The 16,562-nt window shown below is 38.0% G+C and overlaps 4 protein-coding genes and 1 long non-coding RNA gene across 6 annotated transcripts; 2 read left to right on the forward strand and 3 right to left on the reverse strand.

Moving 5' to 3' along the window:
* The first annotated feature begins 1,128 nt into the window (after window positions 1-1,128).
* LOC121809070 (uncharacterized membrane protein At3g27390-like) lies at window positions 1,129-3,299 on the forward strand. The gene is made up of 7 exons (XM_042209623.1): window positions 1,129-1,221; window positions 1,355-1,464; window positions 1,548-1,740; window positions 1,840-1,967; window positions 2,042-2,528; window positions 2,602-2,792; window positions 2,867-3,299. The coding sequence occupies exons 1-7, from the start codon at window positions 1,129-1,131 to the stop codon at window positions 3,297-3,299; spliced, it is 1,635 nt and encodes a 544-aa protein (XP_042065557.1).
* Window positions 3,300-3,338: 39 nt separating this feature from the next.
* On the reverse strand, window positions 3,339-5,942 carry LOC121809271 (very-long-chain 3-oxoacyl-CoA reductase 1-like). The gene is made up of 3 exons (XM_042209802.1): window positions 5,242-5,942; window positions 4,089-4,158; window positions 3,339-3,804 (listed from the first exon to the last, which is right to left on the reverse strand). Exons 1-3 carry the CDS (start codon window positions 5,877-5,879, stop codon window positions 3,550-3,552), a joined length of 963 nt encoding a protein of 320 aa, XP_042065736.1. The 5' UTR covers window positions 5,880-5,942; the 3' UTR covers window positions 3,339-3,549.
* A 2,106-nt stretch (window positions 5,943-8,048) lies between these two features.
* On the reverse strand, window positions 8,049-9,126 carry LOC121807872. Its single transcript, XR_006052058.1, has 3 exons — window positions 9,073-9,126; window positions 8,365-8,547; window positions 8,049-8,268 (listed from the first exon to the last, which is right to left on the reverse strand). It is a non-coding gene; the product is annotated as an uncharacterized LOC121807872 (long non-coding RNA).
* A 547-nt stretch (window positions 9,127-9,673) lies between these two features.
* On the reverse strand, window positions 9,674-12,758 carry LOC121809494 (ATP synthase mitochondrial F1 complex assembly factor 2-like). Of its 2 annotated transcripts, XM_042210146.1 has the most exons (4): window positions 12,283-12,758; window positions 11,421-11,595; window positions 10,928-11,335; window positions 9,674-10,436 (listed from the first exon to the last, which is right to left on the reverse strand). In XM_042210146.1, the coding sequence occupies exons 1-3, from the start codon at window positions 12,694-12,696 to the stop codon at window positions 10,950-10,952; spliced, it is 975 nt and encodes a 324-aa protein (XP_042066080.1). In that variant the 5' UTR covers window positions 12,697-12,758; the 3' UTR covers window positions 9,674-10,436; window positions 10,928-10,949. The 2 variants fall into 2 exon arrangements, with proteins under 2 accessions (XP_042066080.1, XP_042066079.1); XM_042210145.1 differs by lacking the exon at window positions 9,674-10,436 and having other exon boundaries at window positions 10,709-11,335.
* Window positions 12,759-16,124: 3,366 nt separating this feature from the next.
* On the forward strand, window positions 16,125-16,562 carry LOC121809071. Its single transcript, XM_042209624.1, has one exon. The coding sequence runs from the start codon at window positions 16,125-16,127 to the stop codon at window positions 16,560-16,562; it is 438 nt and encodes a 145-aa protein (XP_042065558.1).

The raw sequence follows: 16,562 nt of genomic DNA on the forward strand, positions 1-16,562 counted from the left end.
GGTGGATCCACCAGTGTGCCCAAAGGGGTTAATAAACTCCCAAGGGGTTGTTGATGAAGATGGATAGCGCCCGGGAGTGGGCATCATCGTCGGAATCGACGAAGTGTTGACAGGTCCAGTGGTCGCCATGTTGGAGGAAATGGCGGCGGCGGAGGTGGCAGCAGCGGTGTTGGATTCAGTCGACATCTCCAGCAAAAGGTGTTTTAAGTTTCGAAAGTTTTAGTTCAGTTTATAGGTCCAAATTCCTTCAAAGGCAAGTTATCTCGTCTTGCGATTGTTGGTTTCTGGGATTACAAGAGATAACAACAGGGCGTAATACAACCCAAAAGAAGGAATACAGAATGGAAAGATGAAACTGAATTACAATGAAAGAATCGAAACAAAGAACCGTGAACAGTGTTTAGCCGAGTCGAGGAGTCCTCTTCTCGCAAGACGAGATACGCCCCGGTAGTGCTCTCGGTTTGGCGTGTCGTCCCCAAAGGTAAAACGGCTACGTCTCTGGTGCAGCAGCACCGCAATCAACAGAGTTCCGACGAACTGGATGGAGGAGAGGGCAGAGCTTTAGACAGAAAAACAATGCAGAGAGGGGGAGAGAGCTTATGCTTGTGAATGGTGTAATGTCTGTCTAATGCAGTGGAATGGCTAGCCTATTTATAGGCCAAGCCACCATGCAGGGTCAACCAAGCCATGAAGCCCGAGCCCAAAGACCAATTGCCAAGATCCAAGTCCAAGATCGAGATCGGGACCGGGCACAGGCTTTAATTATTAAGTAACATAAAGTCACTTAATTTAAGCACATTAAAATATGTGTTACTTCTCCTATATGGGATAATTAACACTAGTTAATTATTCTCTAAGCTCAAACTCCAAGCTTTAATTAAAAGCTAATTATGTCCAACTTTAATCCACTATTTCTCACTCACTGAAAATCGGATTTGAGAAAGTGAATATACTACATTTATCTACGTAAAATGTAGATCGACGCTATATCATTTAATTTCACAAAATTAAATGTCTCGTCACATTTATTATTTGGTCAAAATCCATTGACCGGGCATATTTAATTCATAATTTTTACATTCTTTTCTTCAGGTATCCATTGGCAGAAATCTTGAGTTGAGAAGCAAAATGGAAACTTCTAGAGGGTTTTGGGCTTCTTTGTGGAACTTGTTATGTTTCTTGCCTTTCTTCAGCAGTCTTCTGATACTTGGATTCATTAAAGGTTTGCATAAAAATTCCATCTTTTCAACTCATGTTTAGTAGTAGTAGTAGTAATATTTTTTCCTCATTGTTTTAATCTCAGATTCTTGAATTAATATGTGCTTAAAGATAGAAGCTTTTATTTTCCATTTCTGGCATCATTATGTTACCTGTAATACTTGGCATAGTGACAATTGGAATTTCTGGGACAATACTATTTCTTTGGCCTATGCACTGTTTCTACACATATTATTGCATTTTAAGGTTAGTTTTTGAAGTTTGAACCTTTTTGTGACAATGATTGCAACCACATTGCTTATTGTTCTTGAATGCTTTCATATTTGCAGCACAAAGCAATTTGGTCCAGTTTTGAAGCTCATAATCTGCATATGTTTAGCTGCTGCCTTAATTTCATGGCCACCGATCGGCGTTGCCTGCAGCGTTCTGTCCGGGGCAGCATACGGCCACTTCTCCCCGATTCTTGCCACTTTTCAGGCAGTCGGAGAGGGGAAGAGCAGCAAGTTATCTCACTGCATTTGTGTATGCAACTGTTGCTAGCTGAGATAGTAAGCTCAAGTCCTTCCATTTCCTTCCATTTCTCAAATGGTGTGGTTTGTGTTTCTTTCTAATTATTTGCAGGATGGGACATGGAGTGGTGTGGAGGGGAGCTTCACTATGATAACGGATTTCTCTGATGTTTGCTGTCATTCCTACCTCTCAATCATGGATGATCTCCTCCATCACGAGGGGGAACGCTATGAAATCCGGTGTTGTTTCGTTTCCCCCCTTTTCTGTCATTAGGCCGTCTCTCGGTTTCATGTTATGTCAATTTTGTGTGCAGGTTGCTGCACGTTCCTCTGGCTCTCGTTGCTGGAGCTGCGGGCGTGGTGGTGGACCTGCCTGTGATCTCAGAGCTCGCCTTGTGCAAGAGCCACTACATGCTCGTGAAGGGGTGGCATCGCCTGCTGCAAGACTGCGTTGGCCGGGAAGGGCCCTTCTTGGAGACCATATGTGTGCCCTTTGCAGGGCTCGCGGTCTTGCTCTGGCCGTTGGTCGTGGCTGCAGCCGTTGTCTGCTCCATCGTGTCGTCTGTCTTCTTGGGTGCTTACGCAGCTGTCGTTGTGTATCAGGAGAGCTCAATCTGGTTGGGACTGTGCTACATCGTTGCCTCGGTGTCGATGTATGATGAATACAGCAACGACGTTCTTGACATGCCCGAGGGGTCCTTGTTCCCCAGACCGCGTTACAGAGAGAAGGCCTCTCCACTGCCAACTTCCCTCTCTATCCGGAGCTCCCCGCCTTCTCCTAGGGCTTCCCGGATGCTCGAGGTATGGAATGCATTCATCAAACTTTTATCTTGTGTAATGCTAAGATTTTCGCCATCTCTTTCGTCTTGGGTAGCTAGCTGATGCCTTGTTCAAGGAGTGTCAGCGTCTAGGCGAAGTTTTGGTTTCCGAAGGCACGATTAAACTGATCGACGTCGAAGAGGCCATGAACCGGAGAATGCTCACCGTTGGATTGCCTGCTTACTGCATTCTTCAAACATTTGTGAGATCAGCTAGAGCTGATTGTGGTGGCATTTTGTTGAGTAAGTTAGAGATTTTTTTCTATTTTTTTTGTGTTTTTAAGAAACGTGAAAGAGAGAGAGTCGTTGATACAGGTGAAGCGTCGAAATAACGACTTCAAATAGGCCTAAAGACGAGATTTATGAGTGGTTTCTCAACCCTCTGCTGATCATCAAAGAGCAAATCAAAGCTGCTAGCCTCTCTGAGATGGAAGAGCATTATTTGGGCAAATTGGTGCTGTTTAGCGGCGACGCCATGAGATTGAAGAGCGCCCACGTCGGGCCAGAGCCTGAATCGGAAGTTGAACGGGCCGAGCTCGAGGCTCTAGGGCGAAGGCTAATCGGGATCACCAAGTCAATATTGAGATACCCTACATTCAGACGCCGGTTTGATCAGAGTATGAGGGACGTCTTGGCACAGCTCGGTAAGAAATCAGGCAACAGCAAGGCTCGTACGCTGAGGAGGTCGGTGAGCATGTTCGCTCGTGTTATTACACGAAAACATGGATCGGGTCAAGAAGATCCAACGGTGTAAGAATTAGAAAACGCAGTTCTTGATTTGTTACTCATTTGGTTTCAACACAGAATTTCATCTCGTATTTCATTTCATCAGCACACGTTAAGCACGGACACACACTAAGATCCAGAGTAGTACACACTAAGAATTTTTTCAAGAAAAATGAGAAAATACATCCAAGTTCTAAACAAGGAAAGTTACATATAAGTTACACAAATTACTAATTTCTTGGAAATGAAAGAATGAAACGTAGAGATAGAACAGCTTTCTACTCCTTTTTCCTCGAATCCTTGAGCTGTCCTCGCTTTCTAATGGCGAGGCAGAACTTGAGGCGCCAAGCGTCAATGGCTGACTCGGGCACTGAATTTGCCACAGCCCAGAGGAGGGTGTGCGGCCAGTAAGGAGTGCAACGGGGTTCATAGCCTATCCAACGCAGAGCTGCACGAGCATAACCGTCTGCTGATGGAACGAAGAAAGACGACCTTCTGATTGATGCCATCTTCGTGGCAACATACAGTGGTACCTACCAGGAGCAGAATAACAGATTTAGCCCTATTTTTTGTGATTTAGGGGCTGACGCCCATGCTAATCACAACGATAGCTTATATAAAGGCATCGACGTAGAATCAAATGATAGTCAGTCATAGCAACTCATGTCGACTGGAGCTTGAAATCTACCGACCTAAACATGAACCCTAATTTATGGAAATTTAAAGGCACTATGACTAACGCAACGGGATTCATGATACAAAGTTGATACTCCAAAGAAAGAAAAAGAGAATGTGCTGAATAGGCGAGCGGACATACCTGACACTGTACGTCAATCCCACTCTTCTTGTACTCAACGTATAAACATCTTGAGAACTGATCAATATACCTGAAAAGCAAACAACCTCAAATTAGTAACAGTAGTTCTAACAAACAAAGTTGATACCCCTTTCATAATCTCACTCAAATTAGTCGAGTCATAAAAATAACCTTCAATCCATCATATAAGTCCAGTCACCCGAAAAAAACAGTAATACACGAGCATATTCATTCATATTTCAAAACCACAATAATCTTCATTCTAAAATGGGAACAAAAAGTAACCACTTTTTACATCTAACACCTACAATACTCAAATTCCAGTAGCAAGCAAAATTGAAAATGGCATACATCAAAAACTACCAAACTTATAACAGCTCATTAGTTCCCAATACGCATTTCAAAAAGGTTCAATCCAAACAAACAAACCAGCAAATCAACCTCACTTAGAACATAAAATTAATTGAAACCAGATTCTAAGATAGGCACACAATAAACCACCACTTTTTACATATATCTATTTTTCAAGTTAAAAAGAAAGACAGCTAAAAAACTACTGAATCAATTGCAACTCAGTAGATGATATATCCACTTCTTGGATACTAATTCCAGCATCAAGCTAGAGGGAGAGAGAGAGAGAAATCAAACTCAGGTAGATCAGCTGAACAGCAAACAATTTAACCAGATTCCAGATTTGGCACACAAAGAAACCAACTTTTTCCTCACATTTCAAATCTATTCACTTCTCATACTAAATTCCAGTATCAAGCCACAGACAGAGAGCCAGGATAAGCTAAACATCAACTAATCTAAAGAAAATTCCAGGTTAGGTACGAAAAAAAACATTTCCCCAGCATTTGAAATCCATCAACTTCTCTACTAAATCTGAATCCCATCATCAAGCTACAGAGAAAAAGAGAGAGATCAACAGTTCAAACGTCACAAATAATGCTAAATGGAGTATCAAATAACCAATCTCACACGCTAATTCAACACAAAACCAGCAAATCAATCAACCCACGCAACAAAACAGAGACACCCAAACACGAAAACATCAACAAAATGGCAAAAAGGAGAGACAGCAAACAGATCAAGCCACAACAAGATAAGCTAATCATCAAACAAATAACAAGAAAAGAGCAAAAAGACTCACGCTTTAGTAGCAGCATAAACAGAGTAAAGCGGATCAGACGGAATAACAATAGCAGCACCGGAGCCAATATTCACAATCGCCCCCCTTTTCCTCTCCACCATCCCGGGCAGCACCGCCTGCGTCACCTTCGTCGTCCCCACCACATTCACCCTAATCAAATCATTCAGCAGCTTCTCATCCACCTCGTGGAAGAATCGCGCGTACGGATACGAAACCCCAACGTTGTTAATCAGCAAACCCACATCCAAGCCCTCGATCGCCGCCTTGATCCTCGAAACGCCGTCGTCCAATTCGCCGGAGAAGTCCACCACCACCGCCTTGATCTGAATCGCCCCGAATTTGGATTTAATCGCGGCAGAAACCTCCTCGAGCTTGGTAGGGTTTCGCCCGACTAGGACCAAGTTGAGCCCCTTTCGGGCCAGCTGGAATGCGAAGGACTTGCCGATGCCGTCGGTCGGGCCGGTGATTACGGCCCACGAGCCGTATTTCTTGAGATTTTTGGCGGGGCGGAGGAAATTGACGTAGGCCCAATTGAGGAAGGAGATGCAGAGTTTGAGGAGGGAGATGGAGCCGAGGGAGAAGAGGAGGAGAAGCCATGTGGGCTGAGATTTGAGCTGCTCCAAGATGCAGTCCGCCATCAGAGATGATTTTGAGGAAGTGCGTGCGTGTGTGTGTGTGTGAGATTTGGGGTTTTAGTTAACAAATTGATTTACATTTATATATATGTTGGTTTGTTGTATGGTAGTGTGAAATAAATAAATTGTTTTCATTTGTTAAGGTCATTTATGTCATAGTTTTGGGTAAAGACTAATGAGTAATGACCACTTTATTTTAGTTTTATGGAAGTTGGTAATCTGTCCCATAATTGTTTGATTATTGAAATACTTTTAAAATTTAAGAAAAATTATTTAGTTTGAAATTAAATTTGTGCTCTAAAATAGGAGTATTATTTTTGGTTTGACTACTGAATTAGACTTTGGCGGAATCTGATTAATTCTGGTCGAACGAGTTTACAGATTAAGGCCGAAAGTCTTCCTGCAGGCGGCAGGATTTGAACCCGTGTGACCTCAAGGCATACGGTCTTTATTTAATGTTGCATGATTTCGTATTTTTTTCATATTATCTTTTATCTTAAACGTGGCATAACATCTCTAAATAATACTAATAATCTAATTTACTTAATTTAAATTTGATTTACATTAATATAGAAATAAAAGTAAAGTATATTTAAAATTAATAATAGTAGTAATAATAATATTTTTTAGCATGTTACTCAAACTTAATTCAAAATTATCAGATTGTCAATAACACAAATTCAATAATTTTCGTATATATGGTTTTTCTCATATACTTTTTAACTTTGGTATCAGATTTTTGGGTGGGGTCGGAAATTGTTATCCTTGACTACCACTTTCTTCAAATGATTTAGTTTTAATTCAAGTTTCATTGCTTTCTTCTATATCAGTCTCCTCGTATAATCTCTTAATTATATTGACAAGGTTTTACCTAAATTTACTATGGTAAATACATATAATAATGAGACGATATGGTGAGAGGGGGACAGTTGGATGATGGCAGCAGCATTTAATTTTTGTAAATTGAATTAGTTGATTGAATAGTTAGTTGAATCAGATGGCCAAAACTTAAGCCATTTAGGTGAACAACAATAACAATTTATACTGTTGCAAATAAAACAAATAAAATATAGTCGATAATAAAATTATATTTAATAAAAGAGTGAATTATACAAATAGTACCTCGTCAATGGAGGTAATTAAGTTGTTGGTCCTATTTTTCCGGGCTAGCGATATGTTAGCATATACTCCCTCCGTCCCGGGCTACTCGTTCATTTCCTTTTCGGCACGGAAATTAAGGAATGAGTGTATAGGAAAGTCAAAAATGACGGCTGTAGGTGAAATTTTTTACTAAAAATGGAAAGAGTACAAGTAACTTGGGACGCCCAAAAAGTATATAAGTGCGAGTAGTGCGGGACGGAGGGAGTATATACGTGGCTTTATTAAAATCTCTTTATTGATCATGTGTTATTATTGTACATTTATTTTCTCTTTTCTATATAAAAGTTGTGTAATAACTAAGTCGTGTCCCTGTCCCCCTATAAAAAAAAGTTAAGTTAGACGTGTTAATCGCGGATTAGTGAAATAAAGAAAACAAAAGATTTAGCATATATCATAAATTAATATTGAAATACTACTAAATATATATACCCGCAAACTACTAAATATATATATCACGGAGGTCGGGCATTGTTGGTCAATACTGAATTTGTTCCATTTTGACTATTATAATTTGGTGAATATTTTATGGGCTTCAGCTTACCAGTTATTTAGGATTTCGTAAGTTAGAGATGAAAATTGATAGCTTTATGAGAGTTTCTATGATCATGGAGCGGTTGATCTCATTTAATTGTCGCTCCCTAGTGCATAAAGTGTGTGGGTTACTATAAGACTTTGATTTAGTAGTGATTCACCCTGTGCATAGAGAATATAAATTTCTATTGATTTTTCAAAGAGGAGTTCATGTTTTAGAATCATCACCATTTGATATCAATACTTGGTTGATTCATGATTGATTATGTGTTTCGTTAGTTGATTTATTTTTGGGTTTAGCAGCTTTCTTTTACCAAGTAAGTTTATGAATAATAAATATCATATCAATAATATCATTTCGTGGATCAAAATCAATTGTACAGTGTGATCCAAGTGATATATTCTTCATCATAAATATTGTTTTTGCATTACTTAAGTGTGTGTAGAGAGAGAAGAGAGAGAGTCTTACAAGAACAATAATTGATAGGAAATATGGAAATCTGCCAATCAATCGATTTATTGGTTACACATATATGCATTTCAAAAACAAAATAAAAAAAAATATGACAGTAGTCGATCAAATAGAATTTGACCACTATATATATGTGTGTCTATTTCTTGTCAATTGCACATTTCCAATTTTAATTTCCAGGGCTCCAAAACGCAAATTGACGCCTCAGAAACAACAAAGCCAACTCGTCTGTATTAATACATAAAAAAAATGTTAGAAAAAGATCATATTTTCCATATAATTATTTTGAGGTGGAATAAAATTATGAGATTCTATATAGAAGACCTTGCGGGGCGCGTCGTGTTGGGCCGTGCTTTGAGTGCGGGCCGGCTGGTCAGATCCCCCTGCCGAGCCTTTGGCCTTCTCGTCCCGTGCCTTTGCAAATATGACCGTAAATCCATCCGCTGAGGCCGGATTATTCACATCCCATTCTCCGAATTTAGGCAATGCCCGTCCTTTCTCGTTCTGCTACGCTCCACAAAATTCACATGCCATCAAAATTTTAGTACCATCTCTTTTTCGATGCGAATAAATTGAAATCACTTTATCCCACCATCGAGAGAAAGAGGAAAAAATATTAATGTTCATCAATTGCTCCCATGCACATATTGTTCCAACCTAGTCGATCGAATTGACGTTAACAATGATCTAGCCTACCAATTAGGTGCATTAGTGTGATAATTAATTCTCCATATAAATGCTTGTCTTTATTTCGCATGTTAAGTTTATGGCAAGAATTAAAATCTAAAACAATTCATTCTCCCTCAAATCAAGATAAAAAAGTTTTAAAATAGAAACCAAAAATTACCCAAAAAACTAAAACAAATTGAAAAGGTCATGAATTAATCGGACAAAAACATGAATTACATTTGATCATGTCTTGACAGATAAATATAAAATCAAATAAAAATTAGTAATCAAATCGGCTTATAGCTTATTGATGATCTGCAAATCAATCAACAAAAATAAGATTAGAAAAAAGAAGAAACTTACAGACGTCATTATTGCAGGCTTTAGAGCTCAGGTGGAAGAGAAAAACGAAAATTGTGTTTTTCTAGAGAGAGAAAGAAAGAGATAATGAAGATTATAAGAGAGAACTCACAACGGCTTTTTAGGAGATGAGAAAATAGCAACTGTTACAATTTTTCCACATAAACATAATATGCAATCTTGCAAATTGCATAATCCTTGGGTTGACATTATAATTCACATTTTCTACCATATTTTAATATACATAGCATACCACTACGTTGCACGTATTATAACTTATTAGGAGTATTATTTTCTAAGTACTCATTTTTCAAATTTAAACCAATATATTAATTTAAGGCCTTCTCCAAATTTGTTTTCAATCGACCATTAATTTACGTTGGCTTTGGAAAAGCAAATATTGCGTCTCCAAGCTAATAATCCACTTCTATAAATAGTTTTTATGTCCTCATTTTATTTCACCCATCAAAATTAATCATTTCTATTTGTGTAAAAATAACCATCATTTTTCCCTTTTTCACTATGCCAACTTTTTCTCTCGTACTTTTCCAATTATACATTAAAATAATTTATAATAAAAATATTATTAAAGGAGACTAGTTAGTAGTACCAAGTTTAGTAAGCTTCAATTAAGGGCAAAACCCAACTCAATTTTTCAGATTGAAAACATGTCTGAATCTCAATTAACCCTAGACTCAAGCTTGACATACCATAATAAGGCCAATTCGAGTAATGTCAAGCTCGAGTTGAAGCCTTGCGAGACTACCAACCCGAGTACAGCTAAATCGAGCTCGACTCACTCACCTCTCTCTCTCGGGTTCAAATTAAACTCCCGGCAAAAACAAGATGCCTCATTAAAAGATGGGGCCTCCACACATACGATTAGAATGGGCTCAATTCTTATCAGAATTCTTTTCTGAACACCCAATTCTTAATCTTGGCACAGTTTATGGATGACAATGTTGTAAAATATGGTCCCATTATATATATAGACTCATAACATCCTCAACAACCTAAGAACTAACCACACAACCCATCATGTTCACAAAGATCACAAATTTAGCTGCTGTTTATGTGATCATTCTAGTGATCTTTCATCACCCAGTATCACGAGTTACCGGAGCAAATGCCCGTCTCCCCCTCCTTGTGAACCCTCAAACCCTAAGAATGTCTGAATACGTTACTCTAACCGGTGCGCTCTGCATAGCTCGACGTGAATACATCTTACTCTTCTAGTATTTGCTAAACTACTCTGATGGTTGCTTTACTTGCAGGTTGTAGCAGTGACTGTGATGTAGCCTGCTGTTACTGTGATATCACGACACAGCCACCGGTCTGCATCCAGTGCTGCAAAGGCGATCCTTGATCTGCAAAGTATGATATACATGTATACATATATGTATTTTATACATTAACATCAACTTACACCATCTTCTGAAACAATGTGGAGGAATTCTATAAGCACTTCAGATACATAACAACATTGAAATCTTATTAAAAATCACTTAGAAATGATCTGATCCATGAAAAATGAGTCATATATGTAATCTGAGTCCTGAGATAAGATCGACATACACGTACATAAGGCAGTTCTCTTTTCACCCCCATCTATCTCGGTAGTTCATGATGAGTATTCAAAGGTCAAGAAAAAGAAAGTGCAGTAACAATGAGGAAAGAGCAGGACATATCTGAGTATTACACACAAGAACTCTGACTTCTCAACATTCTTTTATTATGTTTATTATCTTCAGGTCGAATACATAACTTGCTATGTCAAAAAACACCAACTAACCATTTGGTTCTTGCAAGATATGGCACTTAGTAAGCAGGAAGGGAAAGCTCACTCTGGGAATATTACCTGACTATAATTAAGGCAGATATTAATGTTTTCTTGTAAGTCCTAAAAACACAGCTGCAGACGAAATTTGAACTCTAAGATCGGCAATATCAAGATCATGGCCCCCTTCAACCAAACCCCACCTATCAACCTGTAAATCTTCCTCCAGTCTTATCAACTCAATCGCTTGCTCAATACTCAACTTCCCACGAAACATGCCAACTGCAATGATCAAAGAGTGTGCAGCAGCAGCAATTGCATCGATTGCAGCTAGTTCATAATCATCTGTTTTCTTAAGAACGTTCTCAAAAGCCTTAACAAGACCATCTTCCTGCTTTCCACCAAAGAAACTAGTGTACACAACCGGCTTATAGCCAAATTCCGATTCCACCCATTTAATTAGGGGACTGAATTTCTCCACCTGCAATTCTGAAACAAGCAACTATATGTTCACATCACATAGATTTTGAGCAAAATACTAGCATAACTAGACCTGTACACATATCATACACACCTCGGAGATCCCTTGTAAGATCATTGTCTCGGGGAGCACGACAAAATACCAGATCTTGATGGAACTTTTGCATCAGATTTTCTATTACCTTTGTCCTAGTGACCGGTACTCTTTCCAATGCAGTACAAGCAAGCTTCATCAGAGGCATCGTAAATGGTCTAATTCCATCTGCTAGCTACAAGACAAAGATTTACCCCTTAAACGTCAAACCAAAGTACATTTTAGACATTCAATACGAACTGTAGTTTATAAAGCTGCAAAGCACCCTATAACTAAACACAAAGGAAAGGCTATGACACACATCGGTCATCGGGTGCCTACATGAATACGATAGTCGGTTTCCCAGACCAGTTAAACAGACAATATCAAGGTACCATCATAATTCGAAAGCAGTTCTTGACCAGGATACACAGAAAACTAATAGAGACACTGGAAAGACATCAAAACTGCTAATAACCAGGGAAGATGTGAATCAGACAGAATCAACATAATATAAATTGGATAAAATGATAAAAAAGAGTAGAAAATTACGATTTCGATCCACAATTAATATGCAGGTGATGCATATTAATTGTTCCTAAAACTAATTCTGCATAAAATGTTCTACAATGAAGCTGAACTAGCGTATACCGAAAAAGAATGAGATTAACCAACATTCGAAATCAAAATTTGTGACGGTAAAGCTATTAAAAATCAATTCAACAAAAAATTGCAGACCTTGAACATCACACTTGGTCACTTGCTAAAATCAATGCAGAAAACCTATAATTCTAAGAATAGGTCAAGCTTATGATAGTTCAATTCGACAACAAATAGCAGAGAAAAGTTAAAACCCTAACACAAGGTACAGACAGGAATGCACCTGGTACTCCCACTCAGCTGCAATGGCCTTAGCCAGAGCTAGGGTTGGGCACTTGAGATTCCTCTTTGAGGGGGTTTTGAGCGTCCTGTAATCCAGCATGACGCTCCACCCAATCCCGTCGTCGGCTTCTTTCGTCGACACCTCATTGTAGAACCGTTTCCCGACAATCGAGCCTGTCATGAACGACATCGGCATGCTCACGGAACCGGACGCCCTTTCCCGCCCCTTCACGTATATTGTGTCGTCTCCCTCGCCGGGTTTTGGATCTTTGGAGGAGAAGGTGAATGATGAATGATCGCTCTCGGAGTCGCCGGATGCCACGGCGACACTGAAGCTGCGCGCGGAGGAGGTGAGGGTTCTCAGAGCGAAGGGATTTAGGGCTTTTAGGGCTTTTCCGGCCATCCATGATGCCATCTTCGCTTTCAGAGAACTGATGTGTGTTTGTGTGTGAGAGAGAGAGTGATTGAGTGAGTGTGTTTTTGACCGCCAATAATTGGGCTAGCAAAGGCCCATAATTTATAATTGTCAAGCCGACTCTCAATAATTGAAAATTAATGAGGCCCATTTTAGAAAATTAACCTGTTGATGTTACGAACGTGAATAGGGCCATAGGGATGTTTCTTGTTATCTCAGTTTTGCCGTCCGTCCTTACGTTTAAAGATACTAAAGATACTTTTCATTTTTTTTACCATAAATAAATATATATTTCATTAATTCTTTTTATTAATATTTTATTATAAAATTAATATTATCTTCATCTTTTATCTTTTAAAAATAAAAACTACTTCAGGTCAGTCACATTTTAGAAACGCCAGTAGGGGTCTGGCGAGTCGCCAGATTCGATAAGGCACGAAACTGGTGAGTCGCTAGTAGTGTTGCCAAAAATGTCGTGGGCGCCTGGCGAGTTGCCGTCTTCGTCAAGGCACGAAGCTGGCGACCCGCGCAGCAGCGGAGGAAAGTGGGCCGGCCAAGCCCACCGCTGTTCCCGGAGAACCGCCGGAAAACTCCTCTGAACGACCCCCAACCCCACGGCGTGAGGATTTCTGTCAATGCTGGCGCAGTTTTCAGCAACAAACCACAATTGTTTTTTTCTTTCTGCTACTGTTCTTGTATTATTTTACTATAATTAGGCTTAGTTTTAGTAAAAATGAAGTGGTTAATCTATTTAGAAATAATTTTACCTTTATTACATTAATACTCCCTCCTACCGGTAAAATGACACATTTTTAGCCCGCACGAGATTTTAAGAGCTGTTGGCTAATGTAGTTAATTGGAAAGAGAAAAAGTTGGTGTAAATATTAAATAGAGATAGTTGAATATTTTATTAAAGAATGTTAAAAAAGTAGTTGAGTGTATTCATTGGAGAGGGAAAGTTATTAAAAATAGAAATATGGCATCTTAATTAGGACAAAATAAAAAAGAAAGCGTGTCATCTTAGTTGTGACGGGAGAGCAGTACATAAGAGTTCTTTTATGTGCCCAATTACAATTACATAATTTTAATGAAATAGAAACATGTAGTTGGAGTTCTTTTTATGTGTTGGATTACAATTATTATAATTTTAATTCCTCTGTACGCCCAGGAGTAGTCAAGTCATCACTCTTGTTATTGTCCAGTACAGATCACACATGTCATCACTCTTGTTATTAGTACAGATCACACATGTCATCACTCTTGTAGGCCAGTACACAGATCACACATAAAACATGATGTGTGTCCTAGTTTATACTTTATATCAATAATATCAGTTCTTAGTTAGACAAAAGGTATTGGCCAGTACACAGATCACACATAAAACATGATGTGTGTCCTGGTTTACACTTTACATCAATAATATTTCTTAGTTAGACAGAAGGTATTGACCAGTACAGATCATATGTCAGTCATGGTTTGCACTAAAAATACCACTTCTTAATTAGATAGAGGGAGTCGAGCCTCCCATGCGAAACTAGGTGTCAAAACGCAAGTTAAAAAGAGAGGTTAGGTATATTTATAGCATGCTTACCAGTTTCTAGAATTTTCTGTTTTTATTTTCTTATTTGATTTACTAGAATTTTCTATTGATTTTATCTTGTCTGTCTTTATTTTATATTCCCTTCATCCTATAATAATATGCACTCTTTCCTTTTTATTCTGTCTCACAAGAATATGCACTTTCTAATTTTGAAAACTTTTTTTTGCTCTAATGAGGTGAGGTTCATTCTCCACTGACAATACTTTATTTACTTTTTCTCTCTACCTTTCTCTTACTTTATCAATTTTACATTAAAACATTGCAGAACCCAAAGTGCATATTATTTGGAAATGGAGGGAGTATATTCGAAGATTTAGTCATTGGATCATTTCAGGCTTTCCAACATGGTAAAAACGTCCACCATATATCTATCTATTTAGAAATAGACATTTTTGTATTTGTAGAATTATTATCTTGTATTATTTTATTTTTTATTATATAATCCCTCGTACTCCTACACTTGATATTTTGTTCGATCGATTTTCCTACACATTCTACTAAAATCATTTCCATTATTCTAATTCTCATATTAGACTTTTATTAGTTCCTTAATTTCCTATAAAAAATTTTTATTGAATCATTAATTAATTCTATTCTTGATTTCTAAGGATTTCTCTCCAAATCGGCAAATTTCATGTTAGAAAATGATTTTCAACTAGGCCATGTTTTGGAATGTTACAAAAGTAATGAGAATAAACTTATTAAATAATGACACTAAAATATAGATTAGAGAATACAATAGAGATTGCAGAAAATAAGAAAAAATGAATATATTTAATTTTACCAAAATAAAAAAATAATCCAACTATAATTTTCGTCCTCAAAAAATAGATTAATTTTACCATTTTGAGTCACTTTAGACCAAGTTTAAATATATAAAGTGTTCAATAAACAATAATCATATACATCATTTATAATATGGACTCACAATCCACTAACACTTCTTCTACTATGTCTTTTCCATCTCTCTTATTTTTTCTCATATCTTTCTTACTTTACGAATGCAATTAAAATCCATATTATTTACAAGTTTCTCTATTTTTTAAAGATGAAAGAAGTATATAAAAATGAACACGACTCAATCCAGAAATAAATACGACACGAGGAAATTAACTTTTTCGAGGATACAAGAGGTAAATAAAAATAAACATGACCTCAGTCCAGAAATAAATATGACATTGAGGAAATTACCTTTTCAACAAATAATTACTATTCCACTATTTATATCTACCTAGAAATGCTCTAACTGAGAAATGCCCTAATAAAATATCCAAAATGTGTAGAAATCAATTTTACTGTGAAGTAATCGTCAGTTACACCGTCCGCCGTCCGTTTTAAATCAGCCAATTGGGATATTGATACAATTTTTTTATTAATCTCACCGTTACATAAGAATATGCATTCTTTTCTTTATAATCTGTCCCACAAGAATATGCACTTTCCAATTTTGAAAACTATTTTCACTCTAATGAGATGAAGCTCATTCTCCACCAATAATACTTTAATTATTTTTTTCTCTCTACCTCTGTCTTATTTTCTTTGGGAGCAGAGGAGTACATATTTTCTCTTTTATTCAAGATCCAATAATTTTTTTAATAATAGTCCGCCTATTAGAGCTTAATGTATACTATACACCCAATAATATAGTATGTGTACATCCACTTGATATGCACGCGTATAATAATACAGTGGTTGACTTATTGACTTATCTCATTTGGCCTTGCTCCCCAAGCTTATATATATTTTTTTGGCCTATATAAAAAGCCACACAACTAAGAAAGCTCTCATCCACTCCCTCATCATCTCAACTCACATTTAGCCAACAAAAATGAAGAAGCAGGGTCGCCAAAATGGCATGGCCAAGGCCTATTCCGTCATATCCGCTATGCGGAACACGAGACCTAGACCTAGACCGCGGGCCTCCAATGGCCCCACCTCCGTCCCCAAGGTCGATCAAGTTACTAAAGCTCAGATCAAGCCCATCAATCGCTCAAAGTTTACAGGCAAGTGTGGTCGTCCAACGTGCCATAAATATTACATGTGCCCGAAGTCCAAAGACAAGAAGACTAAGGAGGCGCAGAGGCTTAAGTCTTCAGTCAACGTGGTTCCGAATTATAGACTGACCACTTGGAGGGTGGTGGATACCAAGTCTAGTATGAAATTGTCAGGATTTTCGACCATTGATGTTTTGGAGTATTTAGATAGGATCGATCGCGTGGATCATTATTATGAAGGTGGTGATGAAGACGAAGAAACACAATGTTAG

Source organism: Salvia splendens, chromosome 6 (genome assembly GCF_004379255.2).
Source record: "Salvia splendens isolate huo1 chromosome 6, SspV2, whole genome shotgun sequence".
NCBI classification, from domain to species: domain Eukaryota; kingdom Viridiplantae; phylum Streptophyta; class Magnoliopsida; order Lamiales; family Lamiaceae; genus Salvia; species Salvia splendens.